Source organism: Osmerus eperlanus, chromosome 7 (assembly GCF_963692335.1).
Source record: "Osmerus eperlanus chromosome 7, fOsmEpe2.1, whole genome shotgun sequence".
Lineage (NCBI taxonomy): Eukaryota > Metazoa > Chordata > Actinopteri > Osmeriformes > Osmeridae > Osmerus > Osmerus eperlanus.
The window spans coordinates 1615463-1639422 of NC_085024.1; the positions used below are offsets into that span (position 1 = coordinate 1615463).

At 53.0% G+C, this 23960-nt stretch overlaps 1 protein-coding gene across 4 annotated transcripts in view; it reads left to right on the forward strand.

Moving 5' to 3' along the window:
* Nucleotides 1–20068, forward strand: part of ago3a (argonaute RISC catalytic component 3a) — a 23745-nt gene extending 3677 nt beyond the window's left edge. The window contains exons 2-20 of one of the 4 annotated variants that reach the window (XR_009930838.1): nucleotides 3172–3343; nucleotides 3603–3723; nucleotides 4654–4862; nucleotides 7082–7218; nucleotides 7364–7498; nucleotides 7645–7732; nucleotides 8112–8259; nucleotides 8488–8607; nucleotides 10178–10321; nucleotides 15790–15923; nucleotides 16505–16689; nucleotides 16783–16942; nucleotides 17119–17209; nucleotides 17361–17555; nucleotides 18045–18179; nucleotides 18631–18732; nucleotides 18899–19098; nucleotides 19700–19867; nucleotides 19916–20068. Coding sequence is in view for 3 of the 4 variants with exons in the window: in XM_062466428.1 (XP_062322412.1) it covers nucleotides 3172–3343; nucleotides 3603–3723; nucleotides 4654–4862; nucleotides 7082–7218; nucleotides 7364–7498; nucleotides 7645–7732; nucleotides 8112–8259; nucleotides 8488–8607; nucleotides 10178–10321; nucleotides 15790–15923; nucleotides 16505–16689; nucleotides 16783–16942; nucleotides 17119–17209; nucleotides 17361–17555; nucleotides 18045–18179; nucleotides 18631–18732; nucleotides 18899–19098; nucleotides 19700–19808 (2585 nt within the window). In the remaining variant the exon portion in view is untranslated. Of the gene's footprint in view, nucleotides 1–1734; nucleotides 1826–3171; nucleotides 3344–3602; nucleotides 3724–4653; nucleotides 4863–7081; nucleotides 7219–7363; nucleotides 7499–7644; nucleotides 7733–8111; nucleotides 8260–8487; nucleotides 8608–10177; nucleotides 10322–15789; nucleotides 15924–16504; nucleotides 16690–16782; nucleotides 16943–17118; nucleotides 17210–17360; nucleotides 17556–18044; nucleotides 18180–18630; nucleotides 18733–18898; nucleotides 19099–19699 lie in introns of those variants that run through there. The other 3 variants (XM_062466430.1, XM_062466428.1, XM_062466429.1) reach the window with 3 other exon arrangements.
* The last annotated feature ends 3892 nt before the right edge of the window (nucleotides 20069–23960 follow it).

Here is a 23960-nt window from a genome sequence, read left to right on the forward strand (position 1 = left end):
GGAGATGGATTTGTGTCTGCGTGCCCAGCCCAGCCTCCCAGAGGGCAGTGCCCAGCCTCCCAGAGGCAGTGCCCAGCCTCCCAGAGGCAGGCGGCACATTGGTGCAGGTTTCTATGGAGAGTGCAGCCAGCGGCGCGGGTCATTGTATCTGATGGAGTTACCGTTTGGTCTGTTTGTATGGCGTAAGACAGGGGAGCCCCTAGGTCTCTTTGATTGGTTGAAGCAGCCTCCTGGCTAAGCCTGTCCTGCTTGTTGTGTTCTGGGACACATTCCACCACACACACACGTACATGCACACCCACACATACACACACACACACACAGCGGAGGGATGCTGGTGATCTTCACACATACAGCTTAACTTCTGAGCCGCTGTTTGAAGAGAGCGGGCCGTGACCTTGTGGCCCCTGGAGGAATGTTCCCAACTGTTGATGAAAGCAGCCATGTTTGTGAGTGGAGAGACACGGCTGGCCTGCCTGCATGCTGCGGAGAGGAGCACCAGCCTGTTCATGTGAGGGGGCTTTGTGAGGGAGTGGCGGGGAGGGGAGGGGAGGAGTGGGGGGAGGGGAGGGAGGGGAGTGTGTGGGGGGGGGGAGGAGTGGGGAAGGGAGGAGGGGAGAGGGGAGGGAGGAGGGAGAGAGGAGGGAGGGGAGGGAGGGAGGGAGGGAGGGGGAGGGAGGGAGGGAGGGAGGGAGGGGAGGGAGGGGAGGATGGTACAGGAGCAGTGGGGCCTTGGATGAGTGAGGAGGAAAACTCCTTTTCTCTCTTTCTTTCCAACTCTCTTCTTTCTCTGCCTCTCCTCCCCTGTCCTCCTCCTCCTCCCTCTGTCCTCCTCCCCTGTCCTCCTCCTCCCCCTGTCCTCATCCTCCCTCTGTCCTCCTCCCCTGGTCCCCCTCCTCCTCCCTCTGTCCTCCTCCTCCCTTGGTCCTCCTCCTCCCCCTGTCCTCCCTCCCCCTTCCTCTCCCCTCTCCTCTCCTTCCCCCCTGTCCTCCTCCTCCTCCCTCTGTCCTCCTCCTCCCTCTGTCCTCCTCCTCCCCGTCCTCCTTCTCCAGGAAGAGAGCATCCTAAATCTCTTACCTTACCTCTTACTTGTAGGGCTGTGTCTGTTTTGTTCGAAGCGGGGGGGAGGGGGACCTAATTAACCCTCCCTCCCACTCTACTCCATCCTTCTCTCTCTCCTCCATCCCTCCCTGTCTCTACTCCCCTTCCTTTCTTCCCATCCTTTTCCTCTCTTCCCTCTCTTCCTCCTCTCCCTCTCCTCTTCCTCTTCTTTCCTGCATCCACTCCCACTCCGAGAGAGGAAAAGGGGGTTCAAAGGGGGGGCTGCAAAGGGGCTCCTGTGTGTATGTGAGAGAGAAAGAGAGAGAGCCTGTGTTTGTCTGGCTGTGTGAAAACTCCTGTCTGTAGTCTGTGTCTGTTAGACGTGAAGCTCTGTCTCACAAGTGTCTCTGAGGCCCCCTTGGGTCATTTCCATCACAAAGGTGTGTGTGTGTGTGTGTGTGGGTGACTGTCAGGGGAACCAACCGTGCCTGGAATTCCAGAGTCCCCTGTCTCTCCTCCTCTGCTCTGATTGTGTGACCCTTCAAAAGTGTCGCCTACACACTCAATCCCCCGCCCAGGCCCGCCGCCCAGGCCCCCCGCCCAGGCCCCCGCGCCCAGGCCCCCCGCCCAGGCCCGCCGCCCAGGCGCCCCCGCCCGGTCCCCGCCCAGGCCCCCGCCCCAGGCCCCCTCCCTGCCTCTGCCTCGGGGCCAAGTGTGGGAGGAGGGCGTCCCAGCAGCAGAGGAAGACCTCAGAGGAAGCCTGTGGGCTGAGCAGAGCTCAGAGGTGACGACAGGGGGAGCAGAGGAGGAGGAGGGAAAGATGAGAAATAAAACGCTGATATTGAAACCAGACTGTAGGAAATTCTAGATCATGTGATGAGCTGTTACCTCCAGCGCAGGTGTGAGGTCCTGGGGGCCTTTGAGAGAGTAGAGAGTAGAATAGAGGGCAGTAGAGAATAGAGGCAGTGTAGAGACTAGAGTAGAGGCAGTAGAGTGTAGACTAGGAGGCAGTAGAGACCAGACTAGAGGCAAGTAGAGGGCAGTAGAGTATAGGCAGTAGAGACAAGTCTGTGCCTCTGGATTAAAGTGACTCATGTGCACAAAAATCGTATGTACGGGGGGTGGGTGGTGTAGTACGAATGACGCACCGCTGCACACACACACACACACGGTGCCTCTTGTGTTTGTGGTTTCATGTTTGAAGTCCTGGGACTCCTCCCTATTCTGAGTGCAGCTCTGCCACTTCATCCTTCATCCTTTGAATAACAAATTAACTATTTGTCTTGTGGTCTCTCCCCTGCTCCTCCTCTTCCCCTTCCTGCCCTCCCTCCCCTCCCTGGTCCTCCTCCTCCCCTCCGCTGCCCTCTCTTCCCCTCCCTGCCCTCCTCCCCCTCCCTGTCCCTCCTCCTCCCTGTCCTCCTCCTCCCCTCCCTGCCCTCCTCCCCTCCCTGTCCTCCTCCGTCCTCGCCCTCCCTGTCCGTCCTCCTCCTCCCCTCCCTGGTCTTCCTCCTCCTCCCTCCCTCCCTCCTCCTCCCCTCCCTGCCCTCCTCCCCTCCTCCCTGTCCTCCTCCTCCTCCCCTCCCTGTCCTCCTCCTCCCCTCCCTGCCCTCCCTCCCTCCCTGCCCTCCTCCCTCCCGCCCTCCTCTTCCCCTTCCTGCCTCCTCCTCCCCGTCCTGCCCTGGCCTCCCCTCCTGCCAGTCCTCTCCCCTGCTCCCTGCCCTCTGCCCCTCCCCTGCCCTCCCTCCTCCTCCCTGTCCCTCCTCCTCCCCTGTCCTCCTCCTCCCCTGTCCTGCCCTCGCATCCCCTCCCTTGTCCTCCTCCTCCTCCCCCTCCCTGTCCTCCTCCTCCCCTCCCTGGCCCTCCTCCTCTGCCCTCCTCCCTGCCCTCCTGCCCTCCCTGCCCTCCTCGCCCTCCCTGCCCTCTTCCTCCCCCTCCCTGGCCCTCCTCCTCCCTGTCCTCCTCCTCCCCTCCCTGCCCTCCTCCTCCCTGTCCTCCTCCTCCCCTCCCTGCCCTCCTCCCCTCCCTGTCCTCCTCCTCCTCCCCTCCCTGTCCTCCTCCTCCCCTCCCTGTCCTCCTCCTCCCCTCCCTGTCCCCCTTCTCCCCTCCCTGTCCTCCCCTCTTCTCCTGCAGGAGTCGTTGGGGCCCAGGCCCTGTTCTCTGTCCCTCGGCGGCCTGGATATGGCACCATGGGCAAGCCCATCAAGCTGCTGGCCAACTGCTTCCAGGTGGACATCCCCAAGATGGACGTCTACCTGTACGAGGTGGACATCAAGCCTGAGAAGTGTCCCCGCAGGGTCAACAGGTGACGCTGGCATCCTCAGCTGGGCTTGTCTAGAACTGGAGTAGAGGGGTGTTGGGTGTGGTAGAGGGGTAGAGGTGAGGCTGACAGGTGTGTGCCTACAGGGAGGTGGTGGGTAGAGGGTGGGGTAGAGGGTGTGGGGTAGAGGTGTAGAGGTGAGGCTTGACAGGTGTGTGCCTACAGGGAGGTGGTGGGTAGAGGGTGGGGTAGAGGGTGTGGGGTAGAGGTGTAGAGGTGAGGCTTGACAGGTGTGTGCCTACAGGGAGGTGGTGGACTCCATGGTGCAGCACTTCAAGGTCACCATCTTTGGCGACCGCAGGCCAGTCTACGACGGGAAGAGGAGCCTCTACACAGCTAACCCCTTGCCTGTAGCTCCAGCAGGGGTGAGACACACACACACACTTACAGACCCACACACACACATATACACACACGCTTACAGACCCCCACACACATATATACACACACACTTACAGACCCACACACACACACATATACACACACTAGGGCTGGGCGGTATGGCCTAAAATGTTTATCACAGTATAATTCGTAAGCACTGACGGTATCGGTATATATCACGATATATTAGTTATTCTTAAAAATGTCATGACAATGCAATCCGCACCGCAGCGGCTAATCTACCGCACTCGGACGGATTTGGATTGGGTAACTTCGGTGTGTCGCATGAGTTGAATTTGCGAAATTTTGCAGTGTTTGCCACGGAACAGCGACTTCTCAGTAGCGTACGCGTTCAACAGTAGCCTACGTTTATGGGATCGCAAGAAAACTCTAGCTATAGTTAGCTCTAGCTATAAACAATTATTACATGGCTGAATACTCGATTCTGTTGGCCTACAATAAAAATGTCACTATTCTAACCAACCTGGCATTGGATTTGTCAAACGCATTCTTGCCAACAAAAGCAGTTTACTCATATGAATGTTTGCTTCCTCTGGAGTTGTGCTAGCTTGTTTGTTGACTTTTTTTGGCTGGCGTGCAGCGTCCATGCTGCATGTTTTTTTGGGGTAAAATATACAAATTTGAACTAGCCCACTAGGCAGTAGGCCTATCACTTGACTTATGGCAAAATCCATATCATGGCACAACGCAATACCGGTATTCGCGTTCATACCGGTATACCGCCCACTCCTAACACACGCTTACAGACCCACACACACACATATACACACGCTTACAGACCCCCACACACACATATACACACGCGTTTACAGACCCACTAACACACTTACAGACCCACACTCCTACACACACACATACATGTGTGTAACCCCGCCCCCTCTTTGTTCCCATAGGTGGACCTGGATGTCACTCTGCCGGGGGAGGGGGGGAAGGACCGCCCCTTCAAGGTAACCATCAAGTTTGTGTCACTGGTGAGCTGGCACATGCTGCACGAGGTTTTAACAGGGCGCAGTGTTCCTGAGCCCCTGGAACTGGACAAGCCAATCAGCACCAACCCTGTCCACGCCGTGGACGTGGTCCTCAGACACCTGCCCTCCATGAAGTGAGTCGCCGCCCTGGTGGCCTGGGGTAGCATAGCATAGCCTCCCTCACTTCCCTAGCATAGCCTCCCACACTCCCCTAGCATAGCCTCCCTCACATCCCTAGCATAGCCTCCCTCACTCCCCTAGCATAGCCTCCCTCACTCCCCTAGCATAGCCTCCCTCACTCCCCTAGCATAGCCTCCCTCACATCCCTAGCATAGCCTCCCTCACATCCCTAGCATAGCCTCCCTCACTCCCCTAGCATAGCCTCCCTCACTCCCCTAGCATAGCCTCCCTCACATCCCTAGCATAGCCTCCCTCACTCCCCTAGCATAGCCTCCCTCACATCCCTAGCATAGCCTCCCTCACTCCCCTAGCATAGCCTCCCTCACTCCCCTAGCATAGCCTCCCTCACTCCCCTAGCATAGCCTCCCTCACTCCCCTAGCATAGCCTCGCCTCATATCCCTAGCATAGCCTCCCTCACATCCCTAGCATAGCCTCCCTCACTCCCCTAGCATAGCCTCCCTCACTCCCCTAGCATAGCCTCCCTCACTCCCCTAGCATAGCCTCGCCTCATATCCCTAGCATAGCCTCCCTCACATCCCTAGCATAGCCTCCCTCACTCCCCTAGCATAGCCTCCCTCACTCCCCTAGCATAGCCTCCCTCACTCCCCTAGCATAGCCTCCCCTCACATCCCTAGCATAGCCTCCCTCCCATCCCTAGCATAGCCTCCCTCACTCCCCTAGCATAGCCTCCCTCACTCCCCTAGCATAGCCTCCCTCACTTCCCTAGCATAGCCTCCCTCACATCCCTAGCATAGCCTCCCTCACTCCCCTAGCATAGCCTCCCTCACATCCCTAGCATAGCCTCCCTCACTCCCCTAGCATAGCCTCCCTCACATCCCTAGCATAGCCTCGCCTCATATCCCTAGCATAGCCTCCCTCACTCCCCTAGCATAGCGTCCCTCACTTCCCTAGCATAGCCTCCCTCACATCCCTAGCATAGCGTCCCTCACTTCCCTAGCATAGCCTCCCTCACATCCCTAGCATAGCCTCCCTCACTCCCCTAGCATAGCCTCCCTCACTCCCCTAGCATAGCCTCGCCTCATATCCCTAGCATAGCCTCCCTCACATCCCTAGCATAGCCTCCCTCACTCCCCTAGCATAGCCTCCCTCACTCCCCTAGCATAGCCTCCCCTCACATCCCTAGCATAGCCTCCCTCCCATCCCTAGCATAGCCTCCCTCACTCCCCTAGCATAGCCTCCCTCACTCCCCTACCATAGCCTCCCTCACTTCCCTAGCATAGCCTCCCTCACATCCCTAGCATAGCCTCCCTCACTCCCCTAGCATAGCCTCCCTCACATCCCTAGCATAGCCTCCCTCACTCCCCTAGCATAGCCTCCCTCACATCCCTAGCATAGCCTCGCCTCATATCCCTAGCATAGCCTCCCTCACTCCCCTAGCATAGCCTCCCCTCACATCCCTAGCATAGCCTCCCTCCCATCCCTAGCATAGCCTCCCTCACTCCCCTAGCATAGCCTCCCTCACTCCCCTACCATAGCCTCCCTCACTTCCCTAGCATAGCCTCCCTCACATCCCTAGCATAGCCTCCCTCACTCCCCTAGCATAGCCTCCCTCACATCCCTAGCATAGCCTCCCTCACTCCCCTAGCATAGCCTCCCTCACATCCCTAGCATAGCCTCGCCTCATATCCCTAGCATAGCCTCCCTCACTCCCCTAGCATAGCGTCCCTCACTTCCCTAGCATAGCCTCCCTCACATCCCTAGCATAGCGTCCCTCACTTCCCTAGCATAGCCTCCCTCACATCCCTAGCATAGCCTCCCTCACTCCCCTAGCATAGCCTCCCTCACTCCCCTAGCATAGCCTCCCTCACTCCCCTAGCATAGCCTCCCTCACTCCCCTAGCATAGCCTCCCTCACTCCCCTAGCATAGCCTCCCTCACATCCCTAGCATAGCCTCCCTCACTCCCCTAGCATAGCCTCCCTCACATCCCTAGCATAGCCTCCCTCACTCCCCTAGCATAGCCTCCCTCACTCCCCTAGCATAGCCTCCCTCACTCCCCTAGCATAGCCTCCCCTCACATCCCTAGCATAGCCTCCCCTCACATCCCTAGCATAGCCTCCCTCACATAGTTTTGTAGTCCTGTCTCTCCATGTTTGTAGTTCTCTCTCCTCCAGGTAGGTGACCTCTGACCCCTCCATGTGTGTGACCCCCAGGTACACTCCGGTGGGGCGCTCCTTCTTCTCCTCCCCGGAGGGATACGACCACCCCCTGGGCGGGGGCAGGGAGGTCTGGTTTGGCTTCCACCAGTCTGTACGGCCGGCCATGTGGAAGATGATGCTCAACATCGACGGTGAGTCTCACAGCTGGTCTGTAGAGATCAGATGTTGGTGGACTGGCCCTCTATCTCCAGCGAGGTTAGCCAAGGACACCAAGTAGCAGCAGTAGTTCCCTGTGTTGACCTGGTCCGGTGCTGTGTGCTCTCTGTCGCCCCCTAGTTTCGGCCACAGCCTTCTACAAGGCCCAGCCCGTCATCCAGTTTATGTGTGAGGTCCTGGACATCCACAACATCGACGAGCAGCCACGTCCTCTCACAGACTCCCACAGGGTCAAGTTCACCAAAGAGATTAAAGGTAAGCAGCAACGTGTGTGTGTCCTGTGTGCGTGTGTCCTGTGTGTGTGTGTCCTGTGTGTGTCCTGTGTGTGTGTGTCCTGTGTGTGTGTGTGGGTGTCCTGTGTGGGTGTGTGTGTTTATGCTCATCAGCCTGCTGTGTCTCAGGTCTGAAGGTGGAGGTGACACACTGTGGAACCATGAGGAGGAAGTATCGAGTCTGCAACGTGACCCGCCGTCCGGCCAGCCACCAGACGTGAGTCAGCCTGCACGTGTGTGTGTCTCTGTGTGTGTAGCTACGGGGTCTGGTGTGTGTGTGTGTGTGTGTGTGTGTGTGTAGCTACGGGGTCTGGTGTGTGTGTGTGTGTGTGTGTGTGTGTGTGTAAACGCCTGAGGAAGGGGGACAGGATATTCACCAAAACCACAGTGTCTGACATCATCAGCTAAATGGTCCAAAGACCTTAGTCACCACACACACACACACACACACACACACACCTTACCCTGTAGCTACACACACACACACACACACACACACCTTACCCTGTAGCTACACACACACACACACACACACACAAGACCCTGTCTCCCTGCAGCACCAGGGTTGTAAACCTGGTTCTCCTGGTTCTGCTCAGGTTCCCCCTACAGCTGGAGAACGGCCAGACGGTAGAACGTACGGTAGCCCAGTACTTCAGAGAGAAGTACAACCTGCAGCTGAAATACCCCCACCTGCCCTGCCTGCAGGTGGGCCAGGAGCAGAAGCACACCTACCTGCCCCTGGAGGTGAGGCCCTGGAGGAACTCTGTTCTGCTCTGACCCACACTCTCAACACCTTGTTCTGCTCTGACCCACACTCTCAACACCTTGTTCTGCTCTGACCCACACTCTCAACACCTTGTTCTGCTCTGACCCACACTCTCAACACCTTGTTCTGCTCTGACCCACACTCTCAACACCTTGTTCTGTTACCTTAACACTGGGTCTCCTGTGTGTGTGTGTGTCTCCCTTCAGGTGTGTAACATAGTAGCAGGGCAGCGGTGCATCAAGAAGCTGACAGATAATCAGACCTCCACCATGATCAAAGCCACAGCTCGCTCTGCCCCCGACAGACAGGAGGAGATCAGCCGGCTGGTGAGGAGCGCCCCCTAGTGGATAGATGATGGTATTGCTTTTAGAAAAGATTCAGCCTCTACATTGTAATGAAGGTATACATACACAGAAACCTCTTAACCTCTTTAGATTATATCAATGAATCACAGATTAGGTAGTAGGGTTTAATAATAAAGTTAGTGCAAGTAGTAGTTGGAACAAACCAACTGAAATATTCAGAAGGGAAATTTAACAACATGAACATCTCTAGTTGGACCACACAACACTGTATCACCTGGATAAATGACCTCCTCTCTGTCTCCATCCCTGCGTCTCTCTCTCTCTCCCTTCCTCTCTGTCTCCATACCTGCCTCTCTCTCCCTTCCTCTCTGTCTCCATCCCTGCCTCTCTCTCTCCCTTCCTCTCTGTCTCCATCCCTGCCTCTCTCTCTCCCTTCCTCTCTGTCTCCATCCCTGCCTCTCTCTCTCCCTTCCTCTCTGTCTCCATCCCTGCCTCTCTCTCTCCCTTCCTCTCTGTCTCCATCCCTGCCTCTCTCTCTCCCTTCCTCTCTGTCTCCATCCCTGCCTCTCTCTCTCCCTTCCTCTCTGTCTCCATCCCTGCCTCTCTCTCTCTCCCTTCCTCTCTGTCTCCATCCCTGCCTCTCTCTCTCCCTTCCTCTCTGTCTCCATCCCTGCCTCTCTCTCTCCCTTCCTCTCTGTCTCCATCCCTGCCTCTCTCTCCCTTCCTCTCTCTGTCTCCATCCCTGCCTCTCTCTCTCCCTTCCTCTCTGTCTCCATACCTGCCTCTCTCTCTCCCTTCCTCTCTGTCTCCATCCCTGCCTCTCTCTCCCTTCCTCTCTCTGTCTCCATCCCTGCCTCTCTCTCTCCCTTCCTCTCTGTCTCCATCCCTGCCTCTCTCTCTCCCTTCCTCTCTGTCTCCATCCCTGCCTCTCTCTCCCTTCCTCTCTCTGTCTCCATACCTGCCTCTCTCTCCCTTCCTCTCTGTCTCCATACCTGCCTCTCTCTCTCCCTTCCTCTCTCTGTCTCCATCCCTGCCTCTCTCTCCCTTCCTCTCTGTCTCCATCCCTGCCTCTCTCTCCCTTCCTCTCTCTGTCTCCATTCCTGCCTCTCTCCCTTCCTCTCTCTGTCTCCATCCCTGCCTCTCTCTCTCCCTTCCTCTCTCTGTCTCCATCCCTGCCTCTCTCTCTCCCTTCCTCTCTCTGTCTCCATCCCTGCCTCTCTCTCCCTTCCTCTCTCTGTCTCCATTCCTGCCTCTCTCTCTCTGTCCCTTCCTCTCTCTGTCTCCATCCCTGCCTCTCTCTGTCCCTTCCTCTCTCTGTCTCCATCCCTGCCTCTCTCTCTCTGTCCCTTCCTCTCTCTGTCTCCATCCCTGCCTCTCTCTCTCCCTTCCTCTCTGTCTCCATCCCTACGTCTCTCTCTCCCTTCCTCTCTACCTTCCTTCCTGTCTCCATCCCTGCCTCTCTCTCTCTCTGCCTCCATCCTTGCCTCTCACTTTCCCTCTCTCCCTTCCTCTCTCTATCCCTTCCTCTCTCTCTCTCCCTTCCTCTCTTTGTTTCCAACCCTTCCTCTCTTTCTTTCCCCCCCCCCCGCAGGTGCGGAGCGCCAACTACGATGCGGACCCGTTTGTTCAGGAGTTCCAGTTCCGCGTGCGTGATGAGATGGCCCAGGTGACCGGGCGCGTGCTGCCACCCCCCATGCTGCAGTACGGTGGGAGGGTGAGCTCTGAACACTTTATGGTACCTGCCCCTTTAAATCACGCCATCTCTCCGTCTGTCTGTCTGCCTGGCTGTCTGGAGCATCACACCGTGTGTGTGTGTAGTCTCTTACTGTGTGTGTGTAGCATCACACTGTGTGTGTGTGTGTGTAGTCTCTCACTGTGTGTGTGTGTGTGTGTGTGTGTGTAGTCTCTTACTGTGTGTGTATGTAGCATCACACTGTGTGTGTGTGTGTGTAGTCTCTCACTGTGTGTGTGTAGCATCACACTGTGTGTGTGTGTGTGTAGTCGCTCACTGTGTGTGTGTGTGTGTGTGTGTGTGTGTGTGTGTGTGTGTGTGTAGCATCACGCTGTGTGTGTGTAGCATCACACCGTGTGTGTACAGTCTCTCACTGTGTGTGTGTGTGTGTGTGTGTGTGTGTGTGTGTGTGTGTGTGTGTGTGTGTGTGTGTGTGTGTGTGTGTGTGTGTGTGTGTGTGTGTGTGTGTGTGTGTGTGTGTGTGTAGTTTCAGACTATGTGCATTGTTGTGCATCTAAAATGACATGTTGAATGTGTGTGTTGCGACGACCACTGAGCTGAACCAGGGAGCCACACAAGTGCAGGAATGGACCTAAGCTCCCAGACACACTTGTAATGCACACAAGTGCATTTATTACAAAAGGAAGGCAATAAACAATAAATGAGATTTGGTTATGTCAAATGACAGGTAATTTTGTATGTTAATACAAACTTTGAGTTAGTGTGTTACGTTTTGGGTTGTGTGCAGTTGAGAATGTGTGTGTGTGCGTGTGTTACAGATGTGCAATATGGACAAAACAAAGTTTAAAAAAATGTATATATATATATATATATATATATATATACATTTTTGTAATGCACACAAGTGCAGGAATGGACCTAAGCTCCCAGACACACTTGTAATGCACACAAGTGCAGGAATGGACCTAAGCTCCCAGACACACTTGTAATGCACACAAGTGCAGGAATGGACCTAAGCTCCCAGACACACTTGTAATGCACACAAGTGCAGGAATGGACCTAAGCTCCCAGACACACTTGTAATGCACACAAGTGCAGGAATGGACCTAAGCTCCCAGACCAGGGCTCCAGACTAACTTGTTGCCTTGGTTGCACTGGTGCGCCTAACTTTTTTATTTAGGTGCACCAGCACAAAATTTTGTTGCACCCAAATCTTTCCTTGCGTCGCCACAATTTCAAGGTCACCTTTTTATCACGCTCCATATACATTCATATATATTATGTAAATGATCTTAAACAAGAATAAGGTGTAGGTAAATATATTTTTTATTTGAAGCACAATCATACTGTATATATATATTAAAAAAAAATATTTTAAGTGCTTCACTGAGCTACCAAACTAAAACATTTTAAGCAAAATAAAACATTTCCAAATAGAAAGTGCTACAGTTTAAAAGTGCTTCCCTGAACTGAGACCTAACATTTCATGGCTCAAGTCTTATAGCGGGTCCCACCTTGCTGTCGCATGCCCTTCAGATGGCCAACACCTGTAATTTGGCCTTTTTGCCCTATGGCCTTGGCTAAATCATCTTGCCACACTCTCCCTAGCATCAAATCCTAGCTCCATGGGTTAGCTCCATGGCCCAGCTTCGTAACTCAGGGGTCCGCAATTCATTTTTACAAGGGGCCACATGAGAAACCTGAAATGTGTTGGAGGGCCTCATCAATTTGCTCACTATTCATTTTCTCCCATTGTAAAAAGCAGTAAAGTATATATTTTGATTAGCTGCTACTGGTTATCAGAAGAATAAGGATATTCAAATAGGAAAGATTATAGAAGTAATAAACAGTATAAACAACAACAACAGTGTTTCATTTTATTTGTAACCAGTTAATCTTCACAAACACTGAAAAGTTGTTTTGCAGTATGTTAAAGATGTGGAATTGATCAACTTTATACAAAAAGCAATACGTTTTTTCAGTTCATTTTGTTCTGTGAGAGAAATCCAGTGGGCTTGAACAAGTGCATCGAAATCTGTCTGAATGTCTGAGGTGGATATGCGAAAGACAGCTGACAGGTAATGATCAGGGTCTGCAGTTCAACTAGCAAACCATCAGCCCGCGTCCACTGAATCAGTCAAGTTCTTATTATGTCCGCGTTAGTTTTTTTTCTTCACAGCTTTCACTTTGACCTCAGTAAACAGATACTTAGAAGTCCATGTCTTGTTAAAAGTTAATCAGTGGCAAAGTTTTTCATTTTCGAGGGCTAACCAACAGCTAACTCTCCTGTCGGTGAGGTTGCGCAAGCGCACATATGTAAATCGCCTGATCACTGTAGTCTTTCAGGACTACATATTTACTACCGCTCAACACATTTATTTATTTTACATTTTTTATTTACCTCACGCGGGCCGGTTTGAGACAGCCTGTGGCCGGTTATGGCCCGCGGGCCATACAATTCCCAGGTCTGCTAAACTGACTCTGGTGCTCAGGTCGTAATTTCAATCACACAGCACTGAGCTACAGGAATATCTGGACCACAATCAGAGGCAAAGACCCGCCCCATCTCTGTCTCTGATTGGTTTAGACCACGATATGATCCAACCATGAGTGTCAGTTCCGTTTTAGGATAACAAACGCTTCGTTTGTGGATAACAAACGCTTCGTTTGTGGAGAGACAGCGGATGCGAGGAGGTTAGGTGCACCGGTGCGACCTAGGAAAAAATTTAGTCGCACCCGTACACATTTTGGTCGCATAGTGGTCGCACTCTAGAGCCCTGCAGACACACTTGTAATGCACACAAGTGCAGGAATGGACCTAAGCGCACTTGTGCGCACTTGTAATGCACACAAGTGCATTTATTACAAAAGGAAGGCAATAAACAATAAATGAGATTTGGTCAAATGGTCAGATGTCAAATGACAGGTAATTTTGTATGTTAATACAAACTTTGAGTTAGTGTGTTACGTTTTGGGTTGTGTGCAGTTGAGAATGTGTGTGTGTGTGTGCATGCGTGTGTTACAGATGTGCAATATGGACAAAACAAAGTATATATATATATATATATATAGTAGGGCTGGGAAAGTTAACGCGTTAATCTTAGCAATTAATTTGAAATGTTTAACGCATTAAAAATAATCTAGCGCCATTAACGCAAGACCATTTTTGCGTTTATGGAACCCGAAAATGAGAGAGAGAGAGATTTCAACTACTAATAATCATGACTCGGATAAACCTCATAGGCTGCGTCCTGCGATAGCTTACTGCATCTGTCCTGCGCTGTAACAGCCTGGCTAGCGATCTAACTAGCTAACCTTCACACTTGGTGTGAACAATAGAACTAAGCAAACTAACGTCCAACACAACACATACCAAAATAAACACAAGTTTAACAATAGAAACTTAAACAATGCTTTCGTCAAAAAAAATTACCCCCCAACTGAGTCCCCTTCTGTCCTACTTGACGCCTCTAAATGTGCTGAAAACGGACTGTCAGCTGGAAAAAGATCAAGACTCCCATGCTACAAAGCTTGGCCAAGCCAGTCAGTTTGAAACAATTGAATACAAAAAAGCAATACATGAATAAATAAGTAACCAATCCTGTTTCCGGTCAATTTTGTGTAATTCATTCAATAGTCTAATAATGATGCAATGTTTAAAGTTTTTAAAAACAGAAACTGACTGTGTCCTTAAAGGTCTTCCTCAACACAGACAGGATTCTCAGAATTTAAACCTGGAAAAATGTCCAGTGCAACAGTAATTAAGAGTTGTGCTGGTTATGTAAAATGCCCAGTGATGAGTCCTGAGGCCAGACAGGGCTGATCTGGAAATACATGTAGCACTTGACATCACCTTTAGTTGTTTTGAAAGACATTTATTGTACATTAAATAAACAGTCTGAAATAATGTATCTACTGGTGTTCATATGGTTGACATTCCCCATTTCATCAGCGCCAAAAACGTATTTTTTTTTGCTACTAATTAAGGAATCCTAGCTATGGCAATGTGGCGACGTGACGGAGAAAAGTTTATTGGGGGGAAAGTAAGTAAAATGCTAAGTGTAAATAATCCAACAACAGCCGATGTTTGTAGTCTCCATCCAGCTGGCCAGCTCAGTAGCTGGGCGATCTATTCATTGTCCCATCTCCATGGGGGTTGAAAATTGTCTTTAGATCGAGGCTCAAACAACAATACAAATCAAACACAGGTGAATAACGATAAGTGAAATGCACTTTTGAATTAAGTTAAATGTAATTACATTTGTTTTATTTTAATAACCTATTTAAAATGTCAATAGAAGTAGGGATAAAAGTGTTCTTGTATTTGGCCTTTTTCACCAGAGGTACTTCACATCGTCTGCTGGGTGGAAGTATCTGAAATGAATCATGAAGGGGGTGGAAAATGTCCATGGTAATAGCAGAGGCTTTCCTTTTGACTGCCACTGTGTAATCTAGTACTAAAATGTTTACTGTTCAATTTCCTGTCCCCACCAATTTCACCACAGCACACAAATAGATTTAGCTCTGCTAATGTAGGTGTGAGCACCTCTCCTAACCCTTACCTTGCTACCTGAGTGCCTCTCCTAACCCTTACCTTGCTACGTAGGTGTGAGCACCTCTGCTAACCCTTACCTTGCTACGTAGGTGTGAGCACCTCTCCTAACCCTTACCTTGCTACGTAGGTGTGAGCGCCTCTCCTAACCCTTACCTTGCTACATAGGTGGGAGCGCCTCTGCTAACCCTTACCTTGCTACGTAGGTGTGAGCACCTCTCCTAACCCTTACCTTGCTACGTAGGTGTGAGCACCTCTCCTAACCCTTACCTTGCTACGTAGGTGTGAGCGCCTCTCCTAACCCTTACCTTGCTAGCCCTTACCTTGCTACATAGGTGTGAGCGCCTCTGCTAACCCTTACCTTGCTAACCCTTACCTTGCTACATAGGTGTGAGCGCCTCTGCTAGCCCTTACCTTTCTAGCCATTACCTTGCTACATAGGTGTGAGCGCCTCTGCTAGCCCTTACCTTGCTACATAGGTGTGAGCGCCTCTGCTAACCCTTACCTTGCTACGTAGGTGTGAGCGCCTCTCCTAACCCTTACCTTGCTACCTGAGCGCCTCTCCTAACCCTTACCTTGCTAACCCTTACCTTGTTACCTAGGTGTGAGCACCTCTCCTAAGGACAATTCCACAAGTGTTCAAAACATAAGAAACATAAGACACCAGATGTACTAGCTGTAATATTCAACAGCTTGGTTGGTTGACATGAACTGGAGACTGTTGAGATCTTAAGTTAAAGTATCTTTGTCGCAAAAAAAAGATTTCTGGAAACATTTATTTAATTAATTGCGCTGCCCAAGTGGGTGTGTGTGAGTGCGTGCATAGAGGTGTGTGTGTGTGTGTGAGTGCGTGCATAGAGGTGTGTGTGCGTGTGTGTGTGTGCGTGCGTGCATAGAGGTGTGTGTGTGTGTGTGTGAGCCTGACCGGCAGCAAGTGACCCCTGCTCTGTGCTTGCAGAACCGCACGGTGGCCACGCCCAGCCACGGGGTGTGGGACATGAGGGGGAAGCAGTTCCACACAGGTGTGGAGATCAAGATGTGGGCCATCGCCTGCTTCGCCACGCAGAGGCAGTGCAGGGAGGAGATCCTCAAGTAAGGACAGCTGAGAGTTTCCCTGCAGTACCTCCCTCCTCCTGCATAACGACCAGACCCTAACCAACCCTAACCCTAAATCATCTCCTTCATGTTATAATGGCCTTCCCGCACCATCTTTCTAAGGCCTACTCTAAGCAGATGACTTTCTTAACACATCTCTCTCTTCCTGTGTCTACCTGTATGCCTCTCTCCTTCCTCTCTCTCTCTTCCTGCCTCTACCTGTACCCCTCTCTCCCTCCTCTCTCTTCCTGCCCGTACCTGTACCTCTCTCTCCCTCCTCTCTCTCTCTTCCTGCCTCTACCTGTACCCCTCTCTCATCCTGTCTCTCTTCCTGCCTCTACCTGTTCCCCTCTCTCCCTCCTCTCTCTCTTCCCGCCTGTACCTGTACCTCTCTCTCCCTCCTCTCTCTCTCTTCCTGCCTGTACCTGTACCCCTCTCTCTCTCTTCCTGCCTCTACCTGTACGCCTCTCTCTCCCTCCTCTCCCTCTCTTCCTGCCTCTACCTGTACCCCTCTCTCCCTCCTCTCTCTCTCTTCCTACCTCTACCTGTACCGCTCTCTCCCTGCCTCCTCTCTGTAGGGGCTTCACCGACCAGCTGCGTAAGATCTCCAAGGATGCTGGGATGCCCATCCAGGGCCAGCCCTGCTTCTGTAAGTACGCCCAGGGGGCCGACAGCGTGGAGCCCATGTTCAGACACCTGAAGAACACCTACTCTGGCCTGCAGCTCATCATCGTCATCCTGCCTGGAAAGACCCCCGTCTACGGTACCAGTCAACACGTCCTCATTAGATTGTGCGTAGAGACAGATTGTGCATTGGGACTACGGTGCCTCTAACGCTGCTTGTTTGGTCCTGTAGCGGAGGTTAAGCGTGTGGGAGACACTCTCCTGGGCATGGCCACCCAGTGCGTCCAGGTGAAGAACGTGGTGAAGACCTCCCCCCAGACCCTCTCCAACCTCTGCCTGAAGATCAACGTCAAGCTGGGGGGCATCAACAACATCCTGGTGCCTCACCAACGGTAGCTGGCTCCACACACCCTGGCTCTCTCTCTATATTGTTGTCCATATGAGATGAGATCCGTTGTTGCAAGGGAAGGTGAAAAGTCGCTAAATCTAGCGACAAAGCTAATTGGCAACACTGTTCCCAGCTGTGTTGAAGAGCTTCTGACTCCTCCTCTCTCCCCCCCCCCCCCAGGCCCTCGGTGTTCCAGCAGCCTGTCATCTTCCTGGGGGCCGACGTCACCCACCCTCCTGCTGGCGACGGGAAGAAGCCCTCCATCGCAGCGGTGAGAACACCTTTCTCATCTGGCAACTGTTACTTACATTATGTTTACTCTTTAATCATGTTCTCTTCTTCCTCCTCCTCCCTCTCTCCTTCCCTCATTTTCCTTCTCTCATTCTCTCCATTCCTCATCCTCCCTCCCTCCCTCCCTCCAGGTGGTAGGCAGTATGGATGCCCACCCCAGCCGGTACTGTGCCACGGTGCGGGTGCAGAGGCCCAGGCAGGAGGTCATCCAGGACCTGGCCTCCATGGTGAGAGAGCTGCTGATCCAGTTCTACAAGTCGACCCGCTACAAACCCACCAGGATCATCTTCTACAGGGACGGAGTGTCTGAGGGCCAGTTCAGACAGGTCTGTCACTGCTACTGGCTCTCTATCTCTCTCTCTGTCTCTCTTTCTCTGTCTCTCTCTCATTCTCTTTTTCTCGTTTAGGGTCATGACCCCCTATTGTCCAAGGTCATGACCCTGTGGTGTTTAGGGTCATGACCCCGTGCTGTTTAGGGTTGTGATCCCGTGATGTTTAGGGTTGTGACCCCATGATGTTTGGGGTCAAGACCCCGTGATGTCCAGGGTTGTGAACCCATGATGTTTAATGTCCAGGGTCATGACCCCATGATGTTCATGCTGTAATTTTGGTCGATAAGTGTTTCCTTTTCAATTCTTAGCATTTTTAGCTAATGTTTTAATAATAGAGACGTAATATGAGTTAAGAAGTTTATTTACATTTTGCCTCAGACAAATACGTTCTATTTGAAAATCTGCGGGTTTTCGTCGGAATTCTGCGTCTGCGTTTTCCGTTTGGGCCTAGTCATGACCCCTTGGTGTCCCGTCCTGCTGCAGGTGCTGTACTATGAGCTGCTGGCGATCCGCGAGGCCTGCATCAGTCTGGAGAAGGACTACCAGCCCGGCATCACCTACATCGTGGTGCAGAAGAGACACCACACCAGGCTGTTCTGTGCCGACCGCAACGAGAGGGTGAGCCTGTTACCACACACACATACTCACTCACACACACACACTCACTCTCACACACACACACTCACTCTCACACACACACACACACACACACACACACACTCACTCTCACACACTCTCACACACACACACACACACACACACACACAGATACTTGTGTGTCTTACTGGGTCATCAGGCTGGGAGCTCAGTCAGAAGCCCCCCCTCCTCCCCAGCACTACTCTGCTAACGCGCTGATGGAGGGAGCGGGCAGGTAGCAGCCAACACTGTTCATTTTAGCAGACAACCCAATGATTTAACCTCGATGCCTGTTAACATTTCCATGTCCTGTTTGGTTTCCCTCGTGTTGTCAGTTTCATGCTCTTCTCTGGAGGGAGTTCAGAGGTCGAATCAAAGCAGGAGGAGATGGGAGGACCTGTTACTTACCCACAATGCTTTGCTCCCATGCCAGGTTGGACGTAGTGGCAACATTCCTGCCGGCACCACCGTGGACACGGACATCACTCACCCTTACGAGTTTGACTTCTACCTCTGCAGTCACGCTGGGATACAGGTACGACATGTGTGTGTGTGTGTGCGTGCACTGGATGTTAGTCAACAATGGCTTTTGACTTTTTTTAATTTATTATTTACACAAATAATAAAGATAATTGTTTACGTAGAGTCCATTAGCAGAGAAGCTCCTTGCTCCATGTAACCCGCCCCCCTCCCTCCCCCAGGGCACCAGTCGCCCCTCCCACTACCACGTCCTCTGGGACGACAACTGCTTCACGGCTGATGAGTTCCAGCTGCTCACCTACCAGCTGTGCCACACCTACGTACGCTGCACGCGCTCAGTCTCCATCCCTGCGCCAGCCTACTACGCCCACCTGGTGGCCTTCCGCGCCCGCTACCACCTGGTGGACAAGGAGCACGACAGGTGAGGGGGGGTAGATAGTTACCACCTGGTGGACAAGGAGCACGACAGGTGAGGGGGGGTAGATAGTTACCACCTGGTGGACAAGGAGCACGACAGGTGAGGGGGGGTAGATAGTTACCACCTGGTGGACAAGGAGCACGACAGGTGAGGGGGGGTAGATAGTTACCACCTGGTGGACAAGGAGCACGACAGGTGAGGGGGGGTAGATAGTTACCACCTGGTGGACAAGGAGCACGACAGGTGAGGGGGGGTAGATAGTTACCACCTGGTGGACAAGGAGCACGACAGGTGAGGGGGGGTAGATAGTTACCACCTGGTGGACAAGGAGCACGACAGGTGAGGGGGGGGAGGAGGGAGAACACTGAGTTTTTATATTCTCTGCGTGCTACCTCCCCTTACAGGCAGACATTCGTACCTACACCATCACGCATCACATCCTCTCTCAAAGGGAGAACCCTTAAATTGAATAACATCTGCAACAATTCTCTCTTTCCTTCTCCCTTTCCCTCCCTCTCTTTCTCCCTCCTTCCCTCTGTTTCAACCTCTCTTCCTATCTCTCTCTTCCCTTCTGTCTCCATCCCTCCACCTCTCCCTCCCCCAGTGCGGAGGGCAGCCATGTTTCTGGACAGAGCAACGGCCGGGACCCCCAGGCTCTGGCCAAGGCCGTGCAGATTCACCACGACACTCTGAGGACCATGTACTTCGCCTGAGCAGCCCTCCTCCTCACACACACACACACACCACCCCCTCTCACACACACACACCACCCCTTCTCACACACACACACACCACCCCCTCTCTCCCACACACACACCACCCCTTCTCACACACACATACCTCTTCTCATTTACCACCTTCTCTCTCTCACATACAATCACACGTACACACACACCTCTTCCCTTTACTCTCTCACACACAAACGCTTAGCCTGCCAGTCAAAGATGGTGGTCCCCCCCTCCCCCAACCACCACACCATCCAGTACATCCAGACCTGACACTGTGCGAAGACTCCTCCTCAAGGACCCCACCTTGAGGAGGAGGACTGGAGGAGGAGGAGGACTGGAGGAGGAGGAGGACTGGAGGAGGAGGAGGACTGGAGGAGGAGGAGGACTGGAGGAGGAGAGGAGGACTGGAAGAGGAGAGGAGGACTGGAGGAGGAGAGGAGGACTGGAGTAGGAGAGGAGAAGGAGGACTGGAGGAGGAGAGTCCCCACCTTGACGAGGAAGACTGCAGAAGGAGGAGAGGAGGGAGAAGACTGGAGGAGGAGGAGAGGAGGGAGAAGACTAGGATGCAAACGCTGCTTTAAAACCCCACAGGAGCTCAGGGGGCACAATTATGCAATATCAGCCAGAACCAGACAACTGCTGTCTGTGGGCATCCTGACCCCAACACCACCCCCGAACACCACCCCCCAACACCCCCCCCCAACACCACCCCCCAACACCACCCCCCAACACCCCCCCCAACACCACCCCCGAACACCACCCCCCAACACCCCCCCCCAACACCACCCCCCAACACCACCCCCAACACCACCCCCGAACACCACCCCCCAACACCACCCCCCAACACCACCCCCCAACACCCCCCCGAACACCACCCCCCAACACCACCCCCCAACACCACCCCCCAACACCACCCCCCCAACACCACCCCCCAACACCCCCCCCAACACCCCCCCCCAACACCACCCCCCAACACCCCCCCCCCAACACCCCCCCCCAACACCCCCCCCAACACCCCCCCCCAACACCACCCCCCAACACCCCCCCCCCAACACCCCCCCCCAACACCCCCCCCCAACACCACCCCCCAACACCACCCCCCAACACCACCCCCCAACACCACCCCCCAACACCCCCCCCCCAACACCCCCCCCCAACACCCCCCCCAACACCCCCCCCAACACCACCCCCCAACACCCCCCCCAACACCCCCCCCCAACACCACCCCCCAACACCCCCCCCCAACACCCCCCCCCAACACCACCCCCCAACACCCCCCCCCAACACCACCCCCCAACACCACCCCCCAACACCCCCCCCAACACCACCCCCCAACACCACCCCCCAACACCACCCCCCAACACCCCCCCCCAACACCCCCCCCCAACACCACCCCCCAACACCACCCCCCAACACCCCCCCCCCAACACCCCCCCCAACACCACCCCCCAACACCACCCCCCAACACCACCCCCCAGCCCCCCCAACACCACCTCCCAGCCCAGAGAGGGTGTTTCTTTGTGCAGTCTTGTGAAATGTGCAAACTCTCACCCCATCCAGCCATCTTGCCTTTTACCCCCACAGACTCACATCTTAACTGCCTGGGTGGAGCTGATGGGGGTGCTGGGTGGAGCTGATGGGGGTGCTGGGTGGAGCTGATGGGGGTGCTGGGTGGAGCTGATGGGGGTGCTGGGTGGAGCTGATGGGGGTGCTGGGTGGAGCTGATGGGGGTGCTGGGTGGAGAGTTTGGGCTGTGTGTGTGGTTCCTGGCTCCTGGTCCCCTCCCAGCTGATGGTGACTTAACCAAGTCATGAAAAGTGTCGATTGACCAAAGCATGTGTAGGAGAAGGCAAGCTGCTGTTGTTGAGGTGACACAGCGCCCTCTGGTGGCTGACATGTGAACAAGCTCATCGGATGTGTAGACCTGCCTGAAGGCTTCATTCTTAAGTTTTTTTTTTTTCGTTTTTTTTTTTACTTATGTTGAATGACCCGCCATGTACTCTGTAACCATGGCATCTGTGTAACTATGGCGTCAGTGTTACCATGGCATCTGTGTCACCATGGCATCAGTGTTACCATGGCATCTAGTCCGCAATGTTGTGCTGTCTGTCCCAAGGGCCAGCCTGGGCTTCGGGAGAGAGGACTGTTGTAATTATCTTTGACCTGTTTTTCTTTATCATTCATACATATGTTTCTTACCGCATCCATGCCAGTAATGTAAGATGACGTTGGTGATTATGGCTGCGTTCACTCTGATCCTCGAGGATCCTCCAGTCCTCTCCAACACAGGCTGGGGGTCGACGAGCCACAGAACACCATGTTCCTTTCCTCTAGTGCAATAATGAGGATGAGGGGAGAGGAGAGGAGAGGTGGAGGAGGGGAGGGGAAGAGGAGGAGGAGGAAAATACATGTGCCCAGGTTATACCTGGAGGGGGTTGTCGAGCAGGTTATACCTGGAGGGGGTTGTCGAGGAGGCATGCCACGCGGGGGGGTCTAATCAAGTGCCTGGTCTGGGAAAGGAAGGTAGGGTTGATGTGTTGTGGATGTCCTCACCTTCGCCGTGCATGCTGGGAAGCAGAGCAGCTGCCACACAGTGTCACAACCAGCTTTGAATCAAGAAGACCCCAGACAGGCTGACTTCTGGGCTTCTGTACACAGTGCATCTCATGGAAGTCCTCCTGGGGCGGAACCGGTGTCTTCGCTCAGCAGCCGTGTCCAAGCACACCTAGCCATACTGAACTCTGCGTATCCTGGTTAATATACGAGAATATAGCTGCTATTCTACTGGTCCTTGGTGGGTGAGGAGAGGAGATCCTGGCCCAGGAGGGTCCAGGAGCAGCCCTGTGTCAGATAGCACACTCAACATGAACTAAGCCTTCATTAATACGTTAGCTTGTCAATGTTCCTCCTGAGTTGGTGTGAAGTATTGTGTCGCCTGTCCTCGACTCCTGAGTGTCAGGCCTGGAGCTAGTCCGGGTTAGTCAGAGTTACTCAATCTGCACTAAGAGAAGCGTGTGTGTTGCTGACGCACCTGGTGCTATTCTCACTGATGATGAAGGGTCTCCGTGGGGGTGGGGGGGTGGTGGGGGGGGCAGCAAACCTAGTTGACCTATCTCTCCTCTCTCTCCTCTATATCTCTCCTCTATCTCACCTCTATCTCTTTCCTCTATCTCTCCTCTCTCTCCTCTATATCTCTCCTCTATCTCACCTCTATCTCTTTCCTCTATCTCTCCTCTCTCTCCTCTATATCTCTCCTCTATCTCACCTCTATCTCTTTCCTCTATCTCTCCTCTCTCTCCTCTATATCTCTCCTCTATCTCACCTCTATCTCTTTCCTCTATCTCTCCTCTCTCTCCTCTATATCTCTCCTCTATCTCACCTCTATCTCTTTCCTCTATCTCTCCTCTCTCTCCTCTATATCTCTCCTCTATCTCACCTCTATCTCTTTCCTCTATCTCTCCTCTCTCTCCTCTATATCTCTCCTCTATCTCACCTCTATCTCTTTCCTCTATCTCTCCTCTCTCTCCTCTATATCTCTCCTCTATCTCACCTCTATCTCTTTCCTCTATCTCTCCTATCTCTTTCCTCTATATCTCTCCTCTATCTCTCTCCTCTCTATTTCTCCTTTTTATCTCTCCTATCTCTCTCCTCTCTATTTCTCCTCTATTTCTCCTCTATCTCTCCTCTCTATCTTCTCTTTCTCTCCTCTGAGGGAGGATGAGAGGGTCCGTGTTCAGTTGGAGTACGTGAGCGTGTGATGTATGTGAGTTGCCAGTAAGACTGTGTTCAGAGCGGTACTGTGCTGCGGAGCCCAGCAGAGCCCTGTCTGCTGTGCTGTTCTCATGTACAGACGCCAACAGACTTGAGCCTTGATGATTCTCACTAGTGTCCTAAAGCCTTTTTAAAAGCCAGATTGGAAGTATATTTGTAATTATATTTAAAATTATGTAATGCACACCACTTATTTTTGCTAACAGAATTATGACAAATAGTAGTGTAGATATTAATCATAAGTAATATCATAAAGTAATGGTTATGAATTATAGCGGTTTAAGTGTTGCAATAGACTGTTGACTTGTTCCCGTGACGATGTGTAGTGTTTCTGTGCTTGGCAGTGGGGTTACTGACAAGGAGCGT